This window comes from Panicum virgatum, chromosome 9K, assembly GCF_016808335.1.
Source record: "Panicum virgatum strain AP13 chromosome 9K, P.virgatum_v5, whole genome shotgun sequence".
In the NCBI taxonomy this organism is placed as follows: Eukaryota; Viridiplantae; Streptophyta; class Magnoliopsida; order Poales; family Poaceae; genus Panicum; species Panicum virgatum.
This window is the reverse complement of record NC_053144.1, coordinates 9,282,721-9,306,423: the sequence shown is the minus strand read 5'-3', so window position 1 is coordinate 9,306,423 and position 23,703 is coordinate 9,282,721. Positions and strand designations below refer to the sequence as shown.

The 23,703-nt window shown below is 41.5% G+C and overlaps 1 protein-coding gene across 1 annotated transcript; it reads left to right on the top strand.

Moving 5' to 3' along the window:
• Nucleotides 1-4,271: 4,271 nt before the first annotated feature.
• Nucleotides 4,272-23,222, top strand: LOC120649945 (protein ILITYHIA-like). The gene is made up of 55 exons (XM_039926884.1): nt 4,272-4,521; nt 5,956-6,329; nt 6,412-6,543; nt 6,669-7,050; nt 7,147-7,290; nt 7,370-7,554; nt 7,712-7,838; nt 7,930-8,003; nt 8,316-8,392; nt 8,491-8,527; nt 8,680-8,846; nt 9,007-9,190; nt 9,267-9,344; nt 10,145-10,264; nt 10,362-10,421; nt 11,156-11,278; nt 11,459-11,552; nt 11,632-11,810; nt 12,297-12,599; nt 12,726-12,842; nt 12,931-13,032; nt 13,111-13,251; nt 13,392-13,556; nt 13,990-14,166; nt 14,254-14,376; nt 14,471-14,551; nt 14,621-14,737; nt 14,865-15,037; nt 15,439-15,516; nt 15,590-15,737; nt 16,244-16,366; nt 16,485-16,541; nt 16,621-16,731; nt 16,858-17,049; nt 17,172-17,345; nt 17,693-17,803; nt 17,895-17,964; nt 18,040-18,118; nt 18,198-18,300; nt 18,377-18,547; nt 18,665-18,787; nt 18,869-18,982; nt 19,654-19,760; nt 19,832-19,883; nt 19,976-20,082; nt 20,186-20,245; nt 20,325-20,439; nt 20,556-20,666; nt 20,773-20,910; nt 20,989-21,111; nt 21,277-21,348; nt 21,498-21,610; nt 22,328-22,486; nt 22,567-22,663; nt 22,758-23,222. Exons 1-55 carry the CDS (start codon nt 4,392-4,394, stop codon nt 22,785-22,787), a joined length of 7,104 nt encoding a protein of 2,367 aa, XP_039782818.1. The 5' UTR covers nt 4,272-4,391; the 3' UTR covers nt 22,788-23,222.
• The last annotated feature ends 481 nt before the right edge of the window (nt 23,223-23,703 follow it).

Below are 23,703 nucleotides of genomic sequence, written 5' to 3'. Positions count from 1 at the left end.
CGACCGTGCGCCGTGCGCGGCCATGCGCGAGGCACCTAATTAAGCACGCATCATCGCGTGTTAGTTGCTCTGGAGAGAGCAAGTACAGGGATTTATCGGCAGTTTTGCAACTGATCCGGTACTACTTGGTAATCATTGCCAGAGGCCAGCATCGTGTTAGTTATAGTGTACTTGCCAGAGATGTCAGCGTCGTCGCTCAGCAGAGAGCAACCGCGCAAGCTACTACCTCGATCGGGAGCGAAGGTGTATAGCAAGCTTGGCGATGACGAGCTTAATTTGATCGCAAGCAACCTACGCGCGCACGGAAGCGCGCGCCGCCCCCGATCGACCGCGCTGCGCCACCACCGAGCAAGGCGACTTACACGCCGGCCGTCGCCGCCGCGCGCGCCCACTGCACGGTGGGGCGCGCGCGCCGGCGTCGCTTCCCGGCCTGGGCGCGGCGTGTCATATGGCGCGCTCGCGTCGCGCGCGCGGCCGTACAAGCAGGCAGGGCGCCCTTGTGCTGCTGGCGCTGCGCGTGTGGCGCGCGCGAAGATTCCGAGCCGGGCCTCGATGCGTCAATCAGTTGCCGAGCCCACATCGCGTTGTTGGTGGGCGACGTGACCGCGCGAGCGAGCGGGCGTTCTCCCCACGAGCGCGCAAAAGCAAGCGGCGGCGGCGGTTCAGTAACGGGCAAGCGGGGACCGGCCCCCGGCGGCGACAGCTCGGTCGACCGGTCGCTTGCCGTTTCGTTATTTCATGGCGCGTTGAGAGGGAGCCCGGCGAGCTCGCGTCGCGTGCGCGGCGCGGCCTAGCTTTTCGGCTTCAATGGGGGTGCATGGCGGGGCCGAAGTGGGGATGGATGGATGGTCGGGGTCGGCGACGGCGACGGCGACGGCGAGCTAGCGTCTGATCAGAGCGGGTGCAACGTGCGCGTCGCGTGGCTCGTGGGGCCGGTGACGTACGAGTTGGATCATCCTCCCCTCCTCCGCAGGGGGCAAGGTCCAACGATCCATCATCAACGGGCCCGGGTTTAATTTAGTTCCGATCAGAGCACGGTGGTGGGATTAGTGGATAGGACGTTGCTTTCTGGCCCTCTAGCTAAGATACATGAACCGTTGGATATGTGGTTTCCTACTGTCGACTATCCTAACTAGATTTGTCAAGTTTAGCAAGCGATCGAAAACTAGAGTAAATTGCACCCACCATACATCAACTAGTGTGGTTGTATCACTTTAGTTCAACAAATTGTAAAACGCACTAGTTGATGCATGAACTTATCAAAAGTGTGCATCTACGGTCACACATATACACCATATAGCGTATTTAGGTCACAAACTTTAATGTGGTATTTAGGTCACAAACCCTGTTGGACAGGTTCCGATCCACCACAAGGAATCTTACCAGCCGAGTTACGCCCAGTTCGTCAAGATCCAAAAACTTTAATAAAAGTAAGTGCTAATAGACGCTAAAGTTTAGCACTCAACTTATTTAGCTATGAAAACAGACCCTTAGTAATAATAAATATAAGCTGATCGAAAGCCATGCAACTGCATGACTAGATTAATTGCACGGTTAGATGTATTTAGCTTCATAACTTGCAATATACAGCGGTTCGAATTAAAATTTATAAGCATCTAATAACGCCCATGATAAAAAAATCCATTATTATTCAATAGAAATAGTACTGCTGACATACGTGGGCTATGGATATTGCGTGCTTGTTGAGTATTATTACGTAGTATTCCCTCTAGTTAGATATGCTTTGCTTATCATTGACATTGAGCTCGGGTGGGTACTGGCGGAGCTCAGTGCCACGCAAAATTTTTAATTTTAAAGACCTCAGATGCTCTGCAGTTGCAGTCCATTCAAATCCAAGTGTCTTGCTAATTCAGGATTCACTCAGGATGCCAGATTGATAAACAGGGAACAAAGCAGCCCATCGGAAAGCAAATTAGCCCCCCTCCGCTACGAGTGAGGTTAGGATTTCTTTCAACGTCAGGTATAGCGCGCATGAAAGCAATGCAAGGCGCAACGCACTAGCAGTTATTTCGCTGAACTGCAAACGTTTTTAACGTGGATAGCCGTCTGCTAAACGAGTTCTGCAGGGCTCGATCTAAAAAAAAAGGAGTTCTTCAGGTTTTGTGAATCCTGTGCAAAAAAAATGTTTATCCTATACGCAGATCAGAATAAACCTACGTGTGTCTAAGCGAGCCTTGGTCGCAGTGGCAAAGAAAAATGCACAAAGAGTTCTCTACTGAGAAATAAGCGAACACCCTCTACAGCTGCAGGTTTATGAGCCCTTAACAAGCACTGCAGCCTTGGAGTCTCCTTTCTGAAAAATACGGGATTCTGAACTGCGAACCGTATCTCAGGCAGGTGAGTACTGAGCATTAAGCGACCACGCCCGGGCCGGCCCCCACGCGCGCGCCGCGATCGCCAGTTCGCCACTGGCGCACTCGGCGGAGTTCGCTCGAAGGACGATGTGCACGTACGTGAGCGCACGTCCAGTAGCAGCGCGAGGAAGAGGCGCACGAGCACGATTCGGTGAAAAAAGCTCGAACGGATCGGCACGGATCGGGAGCGGACCTGGGCCTGGTGGGTGGTGCCGCGTGCGCCGGTGCGCGCGGTTCGGGCGCTCAGCTAGGTGGGCTGTATAGGGCGTGATTGGTTAGCTGTTTTTGTCCTGTCCAGGCTCGCCGGATCCAAAATCCACTTGGTTGCCAGAGCGGGTACCTGGGCCTGGCTCGCCGGATGCAAAACGGGCCTGTGAGCTTGGCTCCCGGGGTGCGGATAAAATCGGCGTTTCTCCGGAGCCTGATTCTAGTGATGCTAGATGCCCGTGGTAAGATCAGTTTGATAAGGAGAGAAGGATGAAGTTTTATGAGATGTGAGGAGAGTTTCATCACCATAAAACTCATCTGGCATGGTTACCTAGTTCTCAGTCTAGGTATTTGTATTCATGAAACTCACTGAGATTGGCCTGAGGTGAAAAAACCTGTGCGCGTGCAAATACATGTAACCAATCACTCATATGAACACACGTACGCAAACCCTATTTCTATGAGCATCTTTGAAGACTAAGCCGGCAAATCCTCGATATTGACGAAGTCACCACAGAGTCACAGACGCCTCGCTGTCGACTACCACTCAATGCACAACGCCGTTAAATCCCAGAATATTCGTTCTCATGGGGAGTCGAATCCAGGACCTCAGATACTATCGAGACTCTTATAATTATTAGACTACTGGCCCTTTCGCGGCTAAATTTTAGTTAGGATGAAACTAAACTTTAATGCATATTTTAATCCACATATTTGGATCACCTAAGGACTATAGTTCAGTCCAAGGAACAGCCTTAAATTATCGAAAACCCATATTCACTTTGAGTAGAAAAATGCTACAACCTTACACACTAATGGTTACATCATTCTATTTAAGATTACATTTGGACCATCTTGAGTGAGCGTGCAATTTGCAATTCATATATCAGGTACCTACTTAGAGCAACTCCAACAGATTGATTTTTCCATTTTCTCTTTCTATTTTTTAGCCATAAAGGAGATTTAGGGGGGGAATTTAGCTCTAACAGGTTGATTTTTCCTTTTTTCCCTTTCCCTTTCCCCTATATTTCTTTCCCCTCTCTCCTTTTTTAAGGGAAATTCCACCTTCTCCTTTTTCTTCTCTCTTCTTATCCATTCTTTCCTAACCACAAGATCCATATGTATGAGAAGATTCTGGCCACTCATGAATTAAAGGGAAAAAAGAAAAATCAATCTGCTGGAGCATATCTCCCCAATAAACTAAAATTATGATGGAGAATTTTCATATAAGATGAGAAAAGGGAAAATGGAAAATTAAACTGTTGTAGTTGCTCTTAGGAGGTTCATATATTTGTAAGCTACACAGACTACTACTCATATCAAGAATGAAGATGATGAGAGAATAAAACCATTTTCTCGATCAAGAGACGAAGTGACGCACACATGGGAGATTGATTCTATATCAAATGTTTGTCAGGCGGGCTGCACGAGATCAACACAAAAACTAATGGCGTGGGATATTATCGCCGTAGGCTAGCTAGCGGAGCCGCCTGTTGTGATTTGTGACCGACTTTCCGAGGCTTCTTTATTACCAATCTAAAAAAAAGAGGCTTATTTATTACCGGGGCTGATCCCTGGGACCCAGAAGACAGCAAAAGGAAAGCCTAATATCACCTGGCAGGTCGGGCCCACAAGTCATACAGATTTGCCTGTAGTCTGCTAGTCTTAAACCCCAATCAACTTGCCAGTCCTCCCCAACGCTGCCCGCGGCTGCGCAGTCCTTGGCCGCCGCAGCACACACCACACCTGCGCGACCCATCTTCCCACACCGCCGCCGCCGCCGCCACGCCAGCGCCCCTCCTCCGCGATATGGGCGCGCAGGAGACGGCGGTGGAGGAGGTGCTGCGCGCCGCCGCCGCCGAGGTCTCCACCTCCTCCGTGAAGCGCCGCCTCCGCCTCTTCCGCCACACCCTGCCCCCACTCGTGGCGAAGGCCTCAGGTAACCACCCCACCTTTGCCTCCGCTCTCCCCTCTCGGGATGGCTCTCCTGCCGTCGTCTGCGTGTTTTGATCTCCATTCCGTGCGCCCCAGCTCGTTCCCGTGCTCCTACTTTTTTCTAGCGAGGGACTCTCCGGTCAGGGCTCTGCGATCGGACGGACATTTGGCGGCGGATTCGCTTCGATTTGCGCGAGCTGGATCTCATTGTGGATCGTGACTTTTCTCTTGTCTGTTTGCATGCTCAATTCCGCTCAACTTGCAGCGGATCGTAGCTCATTAGCTACGCCCTCTCGTGCTTGTGTGCAGATGTGCTTAGCAGCATGTGTCGACTTTCGGTTGAGAAGAGCGTGTGGCTTTGCTCTGCTTCTATGGTCGTTTATGTTTTTTCATTTGATGCATGCCCAAGCCCTACTCGTCTTTCCACCTGCGATCTGTGGCGGAATTGTAGTTATTGAGATCACACATAGTCAGCACCAATTAGCTGTGCAGTTTCTGGAGTTACATTTTGCTGTATAGACCCAAGTACCCAACCTACCTGGTCTGCATGTGGGTTTTCAACATGTGTATGGAACTTGTAGACAAGATAACGATGCTTGTACTGTCGATTCAAGTGATTTCCTTGCAGTTAAGTTAGTGACTTCCATTGGCTGATTATTAGTTTACTTGGTTGCACTTGCACATGCCTTGTTGCTGGTTGCTGTGGGGATATCCTATGACTGCTTCTGTCGCGTATCCTATATTGAGCACTGTAAGGCATTTTAACCCATGTTAATGGCCTATTCTATCCTAGTTCAACAATTTGAGACAGGAATGAGATTTTAGCAAATGCGCAGTGTGGTCTGAGCGCCTACTGTGAGATTCATATGATCCCCATGGCGATAAAGCATTATTCTGCTCATACCAGGATTCATCATGCCGAGCATGTATTAACACCTATGCTGCAACCAGACTACTAGTCATTATTCTATACTTTAGCTATGCTTCAAAATGATTTTAGTCAATTGTTTATCTGGCTATATGCTATGGTTAGGAGTTACTACCACTTGGTTCTAGAGCTTAGCCATATGCCTGGATAATTGCCAATATTTTGCATCCAGCATCTTGTAGCGTTAGATTTAATAAACTTTGAGGAATACATGTGGTGTGAATTTTATCATGGGATATATTACCATGTCATTAGGGCACCCAACTGAACCCTCCTCCAGATCACACTTTTGCCAGTGGTTATGTTTCCAAAACATTCAAATGTTTCACAGTCCACAGATCTTAGACAAGTTATGTGCCACTATTCCAGATATTTTTTTTGGGCTTTGGGTGAAGCATGTCCCTATTTTTCATGTGATTCAAACTTATACGTTCACAGCTCATTATTCAATTCTTACTGAGGAGGTCATTATGCAATTATTTTTCTTAAATTACATTGTTTTACATGCAGAGTCACCATCAGATACTGCATTGCTAGTTGATCTCATTTTCCAGACATTGCCTATATATGATGATCGGGCATCAAGAAAAGCAGTAGATGATATGGTTATTCAGGCTCTTGGTGAACCCACCTTCATGAAGCCCATTGCTGCAGCGCTTGTACAATCTATGGAAAAGAATCTAAAGGTTACAAACCCCCTTACAAGCTTCAAGCTTCTCAGATGGTCACACTTTCTTCTGAAATGGAGCCAGTTTGCCACACTTTCAAAAGGCGCCTTTTCCAGACTGGCCAATGCACAAGCTGTCTTATGTCAAGTCCTAATGAATGGGTCCTTTCGTCGGCGCCGGACTTGCAAAGAGTTATTCATTCATCTTTTCTCTGAGGTAATTGTTAACAATAAGTAAATAGCTGTAGAGCAAGTCAGAATTGTCTCCTTCCCATATCTTATCTTGTTCCATTTTCCAGCCTACTGGAATATATAAGATGTACATAGAGGAGGTCAGTGATTTAAGGATTTCCATGAGGGATTCTCCTGCATTCTCAAATCTAATACTGGATTTTACCATCACATCTCCATCATTATCTGCTGAGTACAAGGTAAATCTTCAACCTCATGTTGGTAGTCAAGCAATTATGTATTCACCCAATATTTTGACCTGATTTGTTGAAGCCTTTTGTTGATTCTCACATGTGTTTGACAATATGTTGCTATTGCCTTTCAGTCAATGTTCCTTGATTTGTATGTCAAAACCATCTTGAGTTCAAAAGACCGGCCACCGAAAGCAGCCACTGAAGCTTTTAAGCCTCTTTTCTTGGAAATTGGGCATGAGGATTTTAAGAATACTGTTATGCCGTCATGCATAAAGATGCTGAAAAGAAATCCTGAAATCGTACTACAATCTATTGGATATCTTCTAAAGACGGTCCGTTTAGACTTAAGCAAGTATTGCATGGAGTTTATGCCTGTTGTTCTGCATCAAGCTCGGCATTCAGATGAAGAGAGGAGGATTAATGCTTTGAGCATTATAGAAACACTAAGTGAGAAGTCAAGTGATCCGGATGCTCTACCTTCAATGGTCAATGCTATCAAAGCAATTTTAGGAGGTATTACATATATAGTTTCTATTTTCGAAAAAATATTATTGACCTATCATGTTAGGTTGTGCTAATGCCTAACTCCTGGAAAATTGGTTTCGGCAGGCTCAGAGGGGAAACTATCACTTCCATACCAGAGAGTTGGAACGATAAATGCTTTAGAGAAGATATCGAGATCTCCGCCAAAGCAAATAGGCAGACTTGCTCCTTCAGTATCTACATTCCTTCTAACTTGTTACAAGGATGATGGTAAAGTTCAGCAGTTCCATTCTATGATCCATAGCCATATATAATGGCACCAATTCTTAGTTTTTCTATCTTATGACAGGTATTGAGGAGGTGAAATTGGCGATTCTGTCAGCATTAGGGTCCTGGGCTTCAGTATCAGCTGAAGCTGTCCAACCAGATGTTGTTTCATTTATTGCTGCAGGCTTGAAGGAGAAGGACACTCTGAGGAAGGGACATCTAAAATTATTACGAGTTATATGTAAAAAGTCTGATTCTTTGACAAAGGTAAGGGAGTTGCTTCGAATTTTTATATAGAAAGAACAACCTTCCTCTTTACTTCATGTTTTCCTCTTTCCCTAAGGAAGTGTCGTTTGAGCGAACAATAAATGCTGGGACTAGGCATTGGCGGTAATTAACTATTAATAAAATTCTTGTTCTCCAGGTTACTTCTTTATTGGATCATTTGATTCAGTTGTCAAAAACTGGCTTCAGCAAGGCAACACAGCGGTTGGATGGAATCTATGCATTCTTTGCAGTATTGAGGCTTGCTGCTGTTGATACAAAAGCAGGTTTTCTACTATTTCTTGTTTTATCCAAGTGCCAAGTTTTATTTATGCAAGTACATTTTTTTCCATAAATTTGGTTTTGATGAATATGCAGATGGTACTGTTCTGAAGGAGAAATTGTGGCCACTGATTGCTCAAAATGAACCCTCGTTGATCTCCTTACAGTTGGTAATTCTATTGTTATTTGAATTTCCATCAAGATTAGTTTGTTATCCAGCAAAATGACACAAGAAGTGGATGTCCTTCAAGCATCTCATGGACCTTTTTCTTGATTTTTTAGAATCTGATGAGTTGGTACATTATGGCAACTGCTTTTATATAGATTCTGCTTGGAGAATTTAGTGATTAGTGGTTGCAAAACTCTGGTACCTTAGTGTAATCATTGGCACTAGTTCTTCTGATTTTTAAGATCTTTCGATGCTACCCCGAAACTAAAATTCTTTGTATTAAGGTTTACTTAACACTTTTTTCTCCTGGCAGCTTCCCAAACTAGCAGATGATGATTGCTTAGCTGCCGTGGATCTTCTTCAATCACTGCTTGTAGAACATCTCTTCAGGTCTAGCTCTAGCCTTTGCCTCATTAAACTGGGTTTTATGTGGTAGACAAGTACCTTTTGTTTTATGCTGTCTACTTAATTTATTTTTTGTATTGCAGGGTTCGGGAATATTTTTCTATCCAGGCATTGCTACAGGTAGGGCTACAATGCTCTAAAATGTTGAATCTTGACTTTCTTATCTTAAATGAATACATACATGCATTTACTTTACTACTGGAGAAGTATTCGCCCATCATATGTTGGCTGTATGGCTGTAGTGTGCATTGATTCATTGTCGTTTGGTACAGGTGCTAATATATGTAGCTTGCCATCCAAGTTGGGAAGTCAGAAAGGTAGCTTACGATGCTACGAAGAAAGTCCTCTCAAGCTCCAGTGATCTGGCTGAAGATACTCTATTCTTATTCACAGATTGGTTGTCATTAGTTGGAGAGAGACTGTCAATGTTGAAACAAGGGTATGCACCTGTAGACCTATTGATATCAAATGATTACCTATTCTTGATTCTTTGTCTTCCCCTTGGAGTCATCTGCTTTCCAATGTAGCATTACATTTTCTTCATCTGAATCCTCAGAATTTGCGTATCTTGTGTGCTGACACTTCTCTTTTTGAATCAGTGATATGGATAGCTCTTCGGATTCACAACTACCATTCATTCCATCCAATGAGGTCCTTGTCAAGTGCTTGTTTTTTATTGCACCTTATGCTGTTGTGCATAGTCCGAGACCATATTCTCGACTTATATTGTGCTCCCACCACCCTTGTCTTTCCGGCTCTGCAAGCCCAGCTGGTGTATATAAGGTTTGATGAATCTTGCTAGCTATCTTCTGTTGGATTGTTTTTGTGTCTGATTGCTTTTTGTTTATCAAATTTTCAGAGGTTGCAAAGAAGGTTGAAACAACAAGAGATTGTCTTTGTTGACTTAATTACTCCCAACATTTCTGTTATCTGCAAGGTAATTCTGAAATTTGGATATTTTTTTAAGGGATTTGCTTTAAGACTTATCATATGTTATTGTTTCTGTTTGTTTGTGGTGCTATTGAAGCAATGTCATTAGCATGTAATGGTCATGAACTCATGATACTTCGTTAAGTTAATATCAAAATTCAAAAGGTGTTGAAGTGGAACATGTTAGCAAAATCTTACTATGTTGTTCATTTTTGTTATCACAAACTATGATTGGGTTGTTTAGCACTTAGCAGTAGTGACTAGCCTTAGTAGGTGCGTTTTGGAATCTGCCTGGAACAAGATAGGGTAATCATGGTTGGTTTGCTGTGGAGAAGATCATAGGTTTTGATGCAAGTTTATTATGGTCTTGGTCTCTTGGGCCATCTTCCCAAAGTTAGCATTCATATAACCTAAGGCAACAATTTCTAATTTCTTGCGAACATGAAAAAATAATGAAAATTTGTAAAAAGTAAATAAAATTCCAAAATAGGCTTGTCTTTGGGGAAGCTTTGGTGGTCCATCATCAATTCCATATTTCCATATCTGCTTGGTTTTTGGTTTGCAGTATTTGACAATTTCTTTTCGTCGGATGTTGTGGCTGAGAAAAGGTGAGCCATGCCTGTGGCTTCATCATGCCTACATTGCTCCAGAATATTTTTTGAATGCTACTATATATTGCTTGTTGAGCAAGTTCCTTTCGGACACAAATTGTTTATTGTGCAATTTTTCAGATTTACTTCCCATCCAGAATTTCCCTGCTCATTGTTATCAGTTTTTGGGTCAATAACCAGTAGTTTTCCTTTTCAGGAATTACTCTCACAGGATGGGCTATTTAGTTCCAACAAGCAAATACAGAGTGCAGCATTATGTTCGCTATCGACGCTGATGACAATTACTCCAAACGATACATTTCTAGAATTTGAGAAGGTTATCTTGTTGCCTCGTTATCTTGTTGCCTCGTTATCTCAAATGGAGCTTGTCGTATCTTTTTTCTCACAGTTGATTTATGTTTTTGTTTATCCAGCACTTCATAGGACTCCAGGAGCGCACTTTGCACGATTCCTTCTCAGAGAATGATATTAAGGTGGACTTTGCGAACTTATTGATGAAATTTGATCTCAAATAAAAAAAATTGGAAGTCTTTTTGTTAGCGCATCGCAATAATTTAGGTCATAATTGTCCAGATTACCCTGTAATGATGTTAACTCATTTTTACTAGTATAGTTATATTACTGTTGAAGGGCGTGCCTGGCGCAGTGGTAGAGCTTTCCACTTGTGGCCTGGCAGCCTGGGTTCGAACCAGCCTCCTTGCACTGCAAGGGTAAGACTGCTAGATAACACCCGTGGCCCTTCCCCAGACCCCACATAACGTGGGAGCACTCGCACTGGGTACGCCCTTTATAGTTATATTACTGTTATTGCTTTGGACATGCATGTAATAGATTTTTTTTTCTCTTGCAAAATTGATTTCTGTCGCTGCTTTTGTTCCATAAGCTTTGTCATCATATGTTGCAAATAATGTCCATACCATTATTCTTTTTTGCCCCTCTCGAATACTCCATGCCTTCTTTTAACTATACAACTTATGCATTAGATTATTTGGAGATATGTTATACTATACTAATGTTCTTGGATTCCACAATCTCTGGAATAGCCTAAATGCTGGCATACAAACATTTTTATAATGTAATATTGTTAATTCATGTGCAATGAAGGTCTAATATTTGTTGCTTTTGTGCCTTTATCAATAGCTTTGTAGTTCATTAGAGTTCTTTTTGAGGATTGAGAGTCTTACAGGTTCTTCTAAATCCATTGTAGATATTCTATACTCCAGAGGGGCAGTTGTCAACTGAGCAAGGAGTTTATGTTGCCGAGGCTGTTGCTTCAAAAAATACAAAACTTGCAAAGGGCCGTTTTCGTGCATATGATGATCAAGATGTGGTAATTTATTTTGTTCTTGCAAGTTTTTTTAATCTTTTTATTTGAATTGTAATGAATATGTTGCTTCTGAGGCTTCGCTAAATAAGCTACCAAACATGTAATCTAATTGAGAGTCGCATGCGTCTGGCTTGCTAGTAACCTAGTCCAGATGTTAAGTTTTGTTGTTGCTGTGATTTGTAGGACATGGCTCGTTCTGTTGTCCCTGCAAAGACTGAGAAGAGAGAATCCTCAGGCACTGGCAAGCGAGAGACTGGGAAATCTACAAAAAAGAATGGTACTTCAAGCTCTTAGTCTTGACACAAGCTATGTATAGTGTGTTACTTGGTGAAAATTTACACCTAATATTTTTTCAGCTCCTGTTGATAAGGCTAAGACAGCTAAAGAGGAGGCCAGAGAGTTGCTCCTGAAGGAGGAAGCATCTGTACGTATGAAGGTTGAGCAAGTGCAGAAGAATCTCTCCTTAATGTTGGATACTCTTGGCGAATTGGCTATTGCTAATCCTATATTTGCTCACGGTCAACTGCCATCTCTGGTTAGCATTCTTTTCTTCCCATTGTAGCTTGTTTGCATTCTCACTGTTGCTTTGTCAGAACATTGTAGCTTGTTTGCATTTTCACTGTTGCTTTGTCAGAACTTTATCTCGATATTGAAGGCTGCTGGAAGTGAATTGACCAAAACTTGATCTCTTCTTTTATGCCTGTACCTAGGTTTACTATTATTATTTTTTGAAACGTGTTGGTGTCTTAGTGGACACACTAATATGTTATTTTGCTGTGATACTGGTTATTACGGACAATCGGATCATGATATCTAAGCATATGTGAGTATGTGACAACTGACCGTTAGATATGCAGTTAAAAAACAGTAGAATTTGTATCTTGTGATCAGTGTCTCATAGAGCCTTGAAGAAATCTTTTAGGGTCTTGTGTCTTTTTTTTTTTGGCATGTATGACATGGTTATTAATTGTGGTGCTTGTTCTACATCTGTGTTTATCATGTCTGTTGTGGCTGAATGCAGGTAAATTATGTTGAACCTTTGCTAAGTTCTGCAATAGTAAGTGATGCTGCATTTCGTACAATGTTGAGGCTTGCTCGATGCACAGCACCTCCTCTTTGCAATTGGGCGCCTGAGATTGCTGCTGCGATCCGTGTGATATCTGTCGGTGATTTTGAAATGGTTTTGGATCTTATGCCTGTGATCATGGAAGAAGATAGCAAGAAGAAGCCATCATCTGGCCTTTTTGAACAAATAGTAAATGGTCTGACAATTGCATGCAAAGCAGGACCACTTCCAGCAGATTCATTTACTTTCATCTTTCCGGTATTCCTCCACTTTGTCTTTAGTCCTATCATAGATTGACATCTATTCCACTTGATCTTTCCCTTTCAGCAATTATTTTCCCCCTGTTTCTCTTATTATTATTATTATCTGCTACCTTTGGTTCAGATAATGGAACGGATCCTTCTGTCTTCGAAAAAGACGTGTCTTCATGATGATGTGCTTCACATACTATCTATGCATCTGGATCCAATACTGCCACTTCCTCGTCCTAGGATGTTATCAGTTAAACATTCTTACTTCTTTCAGACTTAATGATTTTCCTTGTTTTGTTGTCCTAATATTCACCATCTTAAATGTTTCTGTGCACTAGGTTCTTTATCATGTGCTAAGCACTGTTCCTGCCTATCATCCTTCAGTTGGGCCTATGCTGAATGAGTTATGCCTGGGTCTAAGAAGCCATGAGTTAGCACAGGTGGTTATTGTGTAGTTTGTTATTCAGCTTGTTTTGTTTCATCTGGTTCTATGCATTCTTACACTTTTCTTTTTTCAGGCTCTTGTTGGTGTATATGCTAAAGAAGTGCATGTTAGGCTCACCTGTTTAAATGCTATAAAATGTGTCCCTATACACTCGGTGCAACGGGATCTGAAGGTGTCAACAAGCCTCTGGATTGCTGCTCATGATCCAGAGAAGGTTTGTCAGCATCCCTACGAAATTTGACACTGAACTGTTCTATTAATCCTTTTTATGTTCTTGAAATATGTTGAACTTTTTTGTTGTTTCTAGAGCAAGAAATGATGCTTATTTGCACTTTGCACATGTACCTTCTCTAGGTGGTTGCTGAATTGGCAGAAGAGTTATGGGACCTCTATGGTTTTGATATAATCACTGATTTTTCTGGTATTTTTGATGCACTTTCCCATAAAAATTACAATGTTCGTGCTGCATCTGCTGAGGCTCTGGCTGCAGCATTGGATGAAAATCCAGACAAAATGCAGGTAAGTTTCCAATGGTGCAAATTTCCTGTTCTGCATTTGTACTCCCTCCACAACTATATAGAATGCTCTAGGATTTTGCAAGACACCTAAGGCATTCTTACAAAGGAGCATGGTACCCACATTTAAAGACTGTCTTAGGTTAGTTATTGCTCTTGGAATTTCGTATTACTCTAAGGACTTGAAGTGGACTTGGACCACTTAACTAGGAGGGTATATAAGGAAAATTCATAATAGTATACATCGCGAAATCATAGTCATAGAATGTGTATTTAAAAAATTGGAACATATATTGCCATGTATTTGGGTACAGCCTGTAGTTATGCTACCGTGTCTTTTATTTCTTATTCAAATCGATCTTGAATAGAGCTACCTTGATCAAATTATTCTTGCTGATTCGGTGTAAATTTCTGATTATGGTGTCGTATTATGACAGGATGCACTTTCTACCCTTTTCTCTTTGTACATTCGTGATCTTGGTCCTGGTGGTGAATTTGGAGATATGCACTGGCTTGGAAGACAGGGCATTGCATTAGCACTCCACTCTATTGCTGATGTTTTGGCTTCTAAGGATCTTCCTGTTGTCATGACGTTTCTCATATCACGTGCCCTGGTAAGTAGTTTCCTTTATTTTTGTGGATCTTATTACTGCAGTGCTGCGTACATTCAATTTTTAATGCATCTTACGGTGAATTTACAGGCTGACCCAAATGTTGATGTTCGTGGTCGAATGATTAATGCTGGCATCCTTATTATTGATAGGCATGGAAAAGAAAATGTTCCTTTACTATTTCCTATTTTTGAGAGCTACTTGAATAAAAGGGTAAGTACTATTTTCCTATTAATAATTGTACTAATACTATTTAATTATTGTGTCTCTTTCATCTCATATTTGCTACATAATCCATATTTCACAGGCATCAGATGAGGAAACGTATGATCTTGTGAGGGAAGGTGTTGTTATTTTCACTGGTGCTCTAGCGAAACATCTATCAAAGGTGCAGATGGATACTGAACTGTCTTTATTTAAAACATGCATGCATTGTACTAAATGTAGTTTGTAACAGGATGATCCTAAAGTACACAGTGTTATTGAGAAGTTGTTAGATGTCCTTAACACCCCATCACAGGCAGTTCAACGTGCTGTCTCAGATTGTTTGTCCCCACTTATGGTCTCCAAACAGGTGAGTTGTCTTTGCACCATTTGGGTTCTGTGCTTGCATTGATAACTTTGTACCCATTTTTATCCACTTTTTATGCTTTTCCTTTTCTGGTTCATTTGATTATAAGTATACTTCTTTGTATTACCAGGAAGAGGGTCAAGCTCTTGTTTCTAGACTCTTGGATCGGATGATGAAATGTGATAAGTATGGCGAGCGACGCGGTGCAGCCTTTGGCCTTGCAGGGGTGGTTAAAGGATTTGGAATTTCTTCCTTGAAAAAATACAGTATTGCTGCAACATTGCGGCAAAGTTTGGAAGATAGGTTGGTTATTGGTGCTACTTCGAGACTTTGTGAATAGAATCAGTATGCATTTACCTGTCACAATGTTAATTACAATTATCGACCTAATATGTTCTTCAGACATTGTATTCAGTTTTCATGTCTTGTTATTTTCTAGGCATTTGTCCTTTAAAGGTTTGGGGCGGTTCCTTTTTCTCTTTTTTGGAGAGCGTAGTGCCTTCATTTGCACCCTAAAGCTGGAAGTTGAAGGCATAGTGCCTAACTAATGCATTTTTGCAACATAGGACTGTATTTTGTTTCTGACATTTCCTTTTCATGCCATTTTCATCTTATGTTCTCACCTATTATTTAATAAAGCATTCAATGTATTGGCAATTCTGATCACTTGTCATTGTAGCACTGAATTTTCCATTTTTGAGCAGAATGTCTGCAAAATCTCGTGAAGGAGCTTTACTTGGATTTGAGTGCCTGTGTGAGAAGCTCGGCAGACTATTTGAGCCGTAAGTGATGCGCATTTTCACTTCAAAATTATGGTCTGGTTCAAAGTGACTTATTCTGTTTGCTGTGTTGTAGGTATGTCATTCAAATGCTGCCTTTGTTACTTGTGTCTTTCTCTGATCAAGTCCTGGCAGTGCGTGAAGCTGCTGAGTGTGCTGCTCGGGCAATGATGTCTCAGCTCACCGGTCCTGGTGTTAAGCTTGTCCTTCCTTCACTTCTTAAGGTATCAATATGTTCAATGCTATCAAACTGTAAATTTATTGTATCCAAATGATCTATAGGGTACAGCCATACAGCTGGTCAGCTCATCTTGTTATATTTTTATTTGACCCAACCACTAAATCATCTGCTGAATATTTAGGCCATTGGCACCAGCAATGAACTACTAGTTGATTCCATTAACTAGAAAGAGCACAACATCTTCATGTTCCCTTATCATTTTGTTGTATCCAAATGATCTATATAGGGTATCCCATTGTTTTATTATTTATACACATTTCAGAAATTTTGTTCCCTTGTTCTCATTTGTATTTGTATTGACGATATGTTTTATATTTGTTCTTTAAAAGTAGATGAAATAGATATTCGGATACTTTTGACACAATACAATACTAGTCACATCCATTTTCTAGAAGTGTCATACAGTTATTTTGTTTAGTTAGTCTGATAAATTCAATTTTTTTCCTTAAAACGTGTATTTGGATGAATATCATTAACACATTTTTCCAGGGTCTAGAAGATAAAGCATGGCGTACTAAGCAAAGCAGTGTTCAACTTCTTGGTGCCATGGCATATTGTGCTCCTCAGCAACTGTCTCAGTGTCTTCCGAAGATTGTTCCAAAGCTAACAGAGGTATATGATGTTATTTGTATTATGAGCTTAGCTGCTTATATAACCGTTACTTTCCTGAAACAAAGCTGCTTATATAACTTAACAATCATGTTTATATATTATGCAATATATTTGCCAGGTGCTGACAGACACACATCCCAAAGTCCAAGCGGCAGGACAGACAGCTCTCCAGGAGGTAATGTTTGCTTATTTTCCATGACTGTATATTATTATGCTTTATCTTTAATGGACTCTGCTTTGTTTTCTTTTGCCAGGTTGGAAGTGTCATAAAGAATCCTGAAATTTCTGCACTTGTCCCTATTCTTCTGTCAGCTCTGACAGATCCAAATGACCACACTAAACATTCACTTGACATCCTTCTTCAGGTAATAAGATCTAAGATAGTGTTCACCCAAACTGTTGACTTTCGATCGCTTGCATCACCTTTTCAATTGAGAATTTAAGATTGGCTATTATTGTTTAGGTTTACATCTTCATATCTTTTTTGGCAGACTACTTTTATTAACTCGATAGATGCACCATCGCTTGCATTGCTTGTGCCTATTGTGCATAGAGGACTGAGGGAGAGGGGTGTTGAGACTAAAAAGAAATCTGCTCAAATAGTTGGAAACATGTCTTCTTTAGTTACAGAACCAAAGGATATGATCCCATACATTGGTTTGCTCCTACCAGAAGTGAAGAAGGTAAGTTCTCTTCCTGTTTATTGCACATCTCAGAAGAGGGCAACTGCTTATAGCAGTTCGTTTGTTGCTTCATTGACTGTAGTTTCCTTGCTTGCTATGCTCAGTTTGACTATATCTTGCAGGTTCTAGTTGATCCTATACCTGAAGTCAGGGCAGTGGCTGCTCGAGCTCTTGGGTCTCTTATAAGTGGAATGGGTGAAGAAATCTTCCCAGATCTTGTGCCATGGTTATTAGATACTCTTAAATCAGATAATAGTAACGTTGAAAGATCTGGTGCTGCCCAGGGACTGAGTGAGGTCGGTTTTCTTTTTTTACTTGCCTTTAGCCCCTTCTTTGTTTGTAATATTGCTTTTTTTGGCCTAGCAGAGTGTGTTATGTTTTATTACTGCCATTGTTTGATCTATTCGTAGCTCATTGTTTTTTTTATTAAAGTTGAGCCAAATGAATGGATGTTAAGGCATAAATGCTGACAAACATACATACTTTTCTCACAAGCTATGGTAAAAAAAGGGATTTATGTATGATTGTCACATATTCCTGGAAAGGCTTAAGTCTTGATGGTTGCTTGTGTGATGGATGACTGGTGCAATAAGAAAAGTTTCCTGTTAACATATAATTATGTCTGACTATATTCAATTTCCAGGTTTTAGCTGCTCTTGGCCAAGATTATTTCGACCATATTCTTCCTGACATCATCCGGAACTGTTCCCACCAGAAGGCTTCTGTCCGTGATGGGCATCTTACACTTTTCCGGGTAATTTCTCCCAAACTTTCCAGTGTTAATATGACTATATATATGCCTGCAACACAGTATGTTATTGATGGCTGGTATATCAATTTTATAGTATTTGCCAAGGTCTTTGGGCGGTGTTTTCCAGAACTATCTGCAGGCTGTTCTTCCTGCTATATTAGATGGTAAGATTGTTCAATATCTATCATCCTCAGCTATGCACTTGTCACATTGATTCTCTAACCAATTACACTTATCAGGGCTTGCTGACGAGAATGAATCTGTTCGTGATGCTGCACTTTCTGCTGGCCATGTCTTTGTGGAGCACTATGCAGCATCGTATGCTATCCTCTTTGAATTATTTGCTGATTTTATTTGCAGCTTATTGATATTTGATGGATTTTTCTTTGTTGAATAGGTCCTTACCGCTTTTACTTCCTGCTATTGAGGATGGGATCTTCAGTGATAATTGGCGTATCCGACAAAGTTCTGTTGAACTTCTTGGAGATCTCTTATTTAAGGTTGATGCCTCATTTATTTAGTACTAAACTCAGGTATTAGTTATGTTGCATCATCTGCTAATACTGCTATCTTTAGGTTGCTGGAACTTCTGGGAAGGCAATCCTTGAGGGTGGAAGTGATGATGAAGGTGCTAGTACAGAGGCTCAAGGACGTGCAATTATTGAAGTGCTGGGAAGGGAGAAACGCAATGAAGTTCTTGCTGCCATTTATATGGTCCGTTCTGATGTCAGCTTGACCGTCCGACAGGTATATACTCTATCCCAAGACATCATTAATAGCTATTCTTTATGTTTTTACTTTTTAGTACACCACTTCTCAGCATTCCTGGATTGCCCCTGTTCTGAATTTTTTCCTACATGTCAGGCTGCACTACATGTCTGGAAGACAATTGTAGCAAATACTCCAAGAACTCTGAAAGAAATAATGCCAGTACTTATGGACACACTGATTTCATCTCTTGCATCATCTTCCTCAGAAAGGCGTCAGGTCTGACCTATTTAATGTTCTGTTTCGTACCTGTGGAGATGTATTGTATTTTTAATTTTTCTTTGTGTTGCCATTTCACAGGTTGCTGGGAGATCACTTGGTGAACTTGTAAGGAAGCTTGGTGAGAGAGTTTTGCCCTCTATTATACCAATCCTGTCACAGGGTCTCAAAGATCCAAATTCTAGCAGGAGACAAGTAAGTTTCTTAATCAAATACATCTGTGAAATTTTGCAAATGCGTCGACCTGCTCATGTTCATAATAGAATGTGCCTGAAATAGCCCAAAATATTTTCACCATTTTCTGAATAACATAATGGTTTTCTTTGTATATTTCCTAATATAACATTGTCTGTTATTTTTGGTGGAATGTATATATGCACAAAATTATTTAACTTTTAAATATTAGTAGTAACCCCATCCATGTGCCCAAACCCTGTTGGTGGCTAAAACTTTTACCAGTTCTAATGCGTTGTTTACTCTTTTGCTACTGTTTGGTGAGGTTTCAGCTGTAGCCGATCCAAACTTGCTTGTGCTTAGATCATTAATCTGTTGTTTTTATATCTGTCACTTTATTTAAGGCTTGCTGGACCAGTCTGTTCTTATTTCCCCCCATAACTAGACCTTATCCAGGAATAGTCCATCCAAGCTGTTCAGGAGTGTCATAGAACTTTCATGGTTCCACTTATGTTTACAAGGATGTTTTATTTTTAAGTAGATATTAGTGAAAATATTCATATTGTCAAGATACACTTTACTATCAAAATCTTTCCTCGTCCAGAAGTTCTGTTCGAGAGACCCTATTTTATGTGTTTATTATTTTGAACTTACCATTTATTTTGTTTCACATGCAACCCATTTCTTTTCAGGGGGTTTGCATTGGTTTGAGTGAGGTTATGGGCAGTGCCGGAAAACATCAGCTCTTAAGTTTTATGGATGAACTTATCCCTACTATCCGTACTGCTCTATGTGACAGGTATGCTTTCTTACTGGACCTTTTTGCTGTTTTTATCTGATGTCTCATTTAGCCGTATCTCCCTGTAACAGCACCCAAGAGGTCCGTGAATCTGCTGGGTTGGCATTTAGTACTCTGTATAAGGTATTTGAGCTGAACCAAATCTGAATATTATGGATGGTTTTCCAATATTATGGATGGTTTTCCATTTTCTTGAACATGTTCACAATATGTAGAGTGCTGGACTGCAAGCCATTGATGAGATTGTCCCCACATTGCTACGGGCTTTGGAAGATGATGATACATCTGCAACAGCCCTTGATGGTCTGAAGCAGATTTTAAGGTCTTTTTTTTTCTTCCTCTTTTTTGGTTCTCATTAGTTTGGTGAAACCAGATGTCTTATTTGAACTCGACACAAATATTGAACTCGTGATCTGATTTTACAGTGTCAGAACTGCAGCTGTTTTGCCCCATATACTGCCCAAATTAGTCCAGCCCCCCCTCTCGTGAGTTGGCCTCTGATATTATATTCTTTTTAGTCTTTGGATAACCCCGTTTTATTTACAAATTGCTTTATTGGTTCAGTTCATTCAATGCACATGCATTGGGTGCACTAGCAGAGGTTGCTGGACCAGGTTTGAATTCACATATTGGAACTGTCCTCCCAGCATTGATTCTTGCTATGGATGATGAAGATGCGGTGAGATGCATTCTAAACAAAACCATCTTTTATCTAGGCATCTAACTAGTTTATTCATTTAGTGATAGCCGTATGTTCTCTTGTTTCTTACAGTTTTTTCTCTCCCATCTGTATAGGATGTACAAAACTCAGCCAGGAAAGCTGCTGAAACTGTTTTGTTAGTTATTGACGAGGAAGGAATTGAAACTTTGATACCTGAGCTTCTAAGAGGAATCAATGACAGTCAGGTTGTTGTTTGGCCTGAGTTTTTTTTAATTTGGGATTTTTAACAATATTAGGCCTTGCTTTTATCTCTTTTTTGTTCAAGTTTTTTACCGTATTATTTGCGTGCAGGCATCAATGAGGCGGGGCTCAGCCTATCTAATTGGTTTTCTCTTTAAAAATACTAAATTATATCTGGCTGATGAGGCTGCTGATATGATGTCAACCCTAATTATTTCGTTGAGTGATACCGACAAGGCTACTGTATCAGTGAGTAGCTTCCATACCTGCAGTATGGTTCCACTTCACTAGTTCTTCTGAGACTTATTCATTCATGATGATCAACAGGCTGCTTTGGAAGCATTTTCAAGGGTTGTTGGGTCCATTCCAAAGGAACAGCTCCCAACACATATAAAACTAGTGCGTGATGCTGTCTCTACAGCCAGAGATAAAGAGCGTAGAAGGCGAAAGGTGCTACTTAGACTTGAACTACTAAAATTTGTGTTTTGCATGCATTGTAGCCTCCTAGCTCAAAAGAAGGGAGAAAAAATAACATACCCAGTACCCACTATTTTTGAATTGCTCCAGATCTTTGGTGTTTCTGTCCTAGACTAATAATTTCTTGTCTATTTTCAGGGTGTGCCTGTTCTCGTGCCTGGCTTATGCCTTCCTAAAGCACTGCAGCCTTTCCTTCCCATATTTCAGCAGGTATTTATTTGTGAAATTTATAATAGTGTATGAATATTTTAATTTCCAGAGTAAGAAAAAGCAGCACAAGATTAGGCTAGTCTTGTTTCCTATTTTGTCACCAATTTCAGGCTTGGGCACATCTGATACATCTTTCTGTTGAACTCCAGGGTTTAATTAGTGGAACGGCCGAAACAAAGGAACAGGCAGCTGAAGGTCTTGGAGAATTAATTGACGTGACAAGCGAGAAAACTCTTAAGGAAGTTGTTGTGCCAATTACAGGGTATGGCTTTTGTCTTAAAATAGGCCCTATTTTATTATTGCCCCTTAAATGCCGGACATACGGGGATTTGTGCTGTCTGAGCTAGCCCCAACATGTAACTCCATTACAACCATGAGGCATTTTTTTCTTTGAAAAATAGGCCCTGAAATGGCTAACAGTTACCATGAAATGAACTAGATGTACATTTCATAAGCATATTGCATTATCGTATGTTCTCTGTTTGGTTATGTGTCAATTATTGATGCATTAAGCTGGTTGCATATATATTATTTCTTGTGTGAATAATCATTTTCTTTAACTTGCACCTGTCTACTGCTTCACCATTTGTTCAACTTAGGTCATATATTTAAATGGGCAACGTATATACCACAACGTGAATAGCATCGTCACATTATTGCTGCTAAGTTGTAGCTTTTGCTTTGTTAACTTGCTGTATACTTGGAACAAGGCAAGTACAGGGAAAGGAAATTGTAGCTTTTGCTTTGTTAACTTGCTGTATACTTGGAACCAGGCAAGTACTGGGTAAGGTAATTGCAAACCCTGTTTATGGAACTTCAGCAGAATCCCCCCCACATGGTTTCTGAACCTTACTGACTATACTAGAAGCCAAAAGCAGAAGCTACCCTGAGAACAAAACAGCTCTCCAAACATTCTGTCAGACCACTAAGTCTCATACTTGCTTCATCCTAAGTTGAATGACTTTTTGGATGTATGCAGACCTCTTATTCGCATCCTTGGCGATCGGTTTCCATGGCAAGTTAAGTCAGCTATCCTGTCAACACTGACAATCATCATCACGAAAGGAGGAATAGCACTTAAGCCCTTCCTTCCACAACTTCAGACTACATTTGTAAAATGTCTACAGGATACCAATAGGTCAGTATTTTCTCCCTTTTCTGTGTCCCTTCCTGTTATGGATCTGAATACCTACACATGTGAATATATTTGAATTGCAGGTCTGTTCGTACGAGGGCTGCAGCTGCCCTTGGAAAGCTTAGTGCACTTAGCACGCGGGTGGATCCTTTAGTTAGTGATCTTCTGTCCATGTTGCAGGTTGTGGATGTTCTATCTCTTGTCCTTTTGTGTTTGTCTAAATACCGCTGTAAGTTTAAAGGTTATTTAAGTTTTTCTTTCTTCCTTTTTTCAGTCAGGAGATGAATCTGTCAAAGACCTTTAGTTAGTGATCGAGCTGAAGAAGCTGAGGAACCCTACCCAGCTTCCTGGATGGACTACCGGGTTTCGATCGGAAGAAGACAGGTCAGACGGGTGGTGGGGGAAACGAACTCTGTGCGTAACCGGCCAGGGAAGAACAAACATTGCTTTCAGATTCCGGTTTCATCATCAGTCTCCATTCATATCACATTGGGGGTTTACTTGCGTCCATACACTTCGTAACTGAACACACGCAGTTGTGGTTGTGCATGTGCCTCTATATATTGGAGTTCGCTCTTACTGTTCCTTCGCGTTTGAGTATAGGAGTAACTGAGATGCGAGAGAAGCACCCGGTTGCCTGTTGACTCGCACTTTTTTCTGTAAAAAAAATGCTAGAGCGGCTAGTAGCAATATTAATTGAAAATAAAATAAAACAACACCTGTCCAATATTGCCTACCACTACTACAGATTATCTTATCGCAAACGCCCCATCACCGCCGGTTTATTTCGAACCGGCGGTGATAGTCTATTACCGCCGGTTTCAAATGGACCCGGCGGTGATGCTAACATATCACCACCGGTTCGTAATACGACCCGGCGGTGATGCTCTCAGAGCATCACCGTCGGGTTGTAATATGACCCGGCGGTGATGTGTTCTCCGCCTATTTAATTTTTCTCTTCCTCTCTTTCACTCATCTCCCTTAGATTTTTTTCATCTCTCGGACCTTCTCCTCCCGCTGAGCTCCTCCTCTCCCCCGAGGCTCCCACTCTTGTTCACACCTCTCCCCTTCCTTCTTCCCAACGCCGCCCCCACAGCGCAGCTCCCCTCCCGCCATGGCGCCACCGCCCCACTCCCTCTCCTCTCCCCTCCCTTCTCTGCCCAGTGACGGGGAGGCCCACGCGCGGGAGCTCGACCACGGCCGGCGCAAGCTCGGCATGG

Excerpts from the sequence above, each read along its gene's own strand:
- LOC120649945 (XM_039926884.1), top strand. The coding sequence starts at position 4,392 with ATGGGCGCGCAGGAGACGGCGGTGGAGGAGGTGCTGCGCGCCGCCGCC. Across the intron at positions 17,050-17,171 it reads TCCTACCAGAAGTGAAGAAG|GTTCTAGTTGATCCTATACC; the intron begins GTAAGTTCTCTT and ends TATATCTTGCAG. Across the intron at positions 20,911-20,988 it reads CCGACAAGGCTACTGTATCA|GCTGCTTTGGAAGCATTTTC; the intron begins GTGAGTAGCTTC and ends GATGATCAACAG.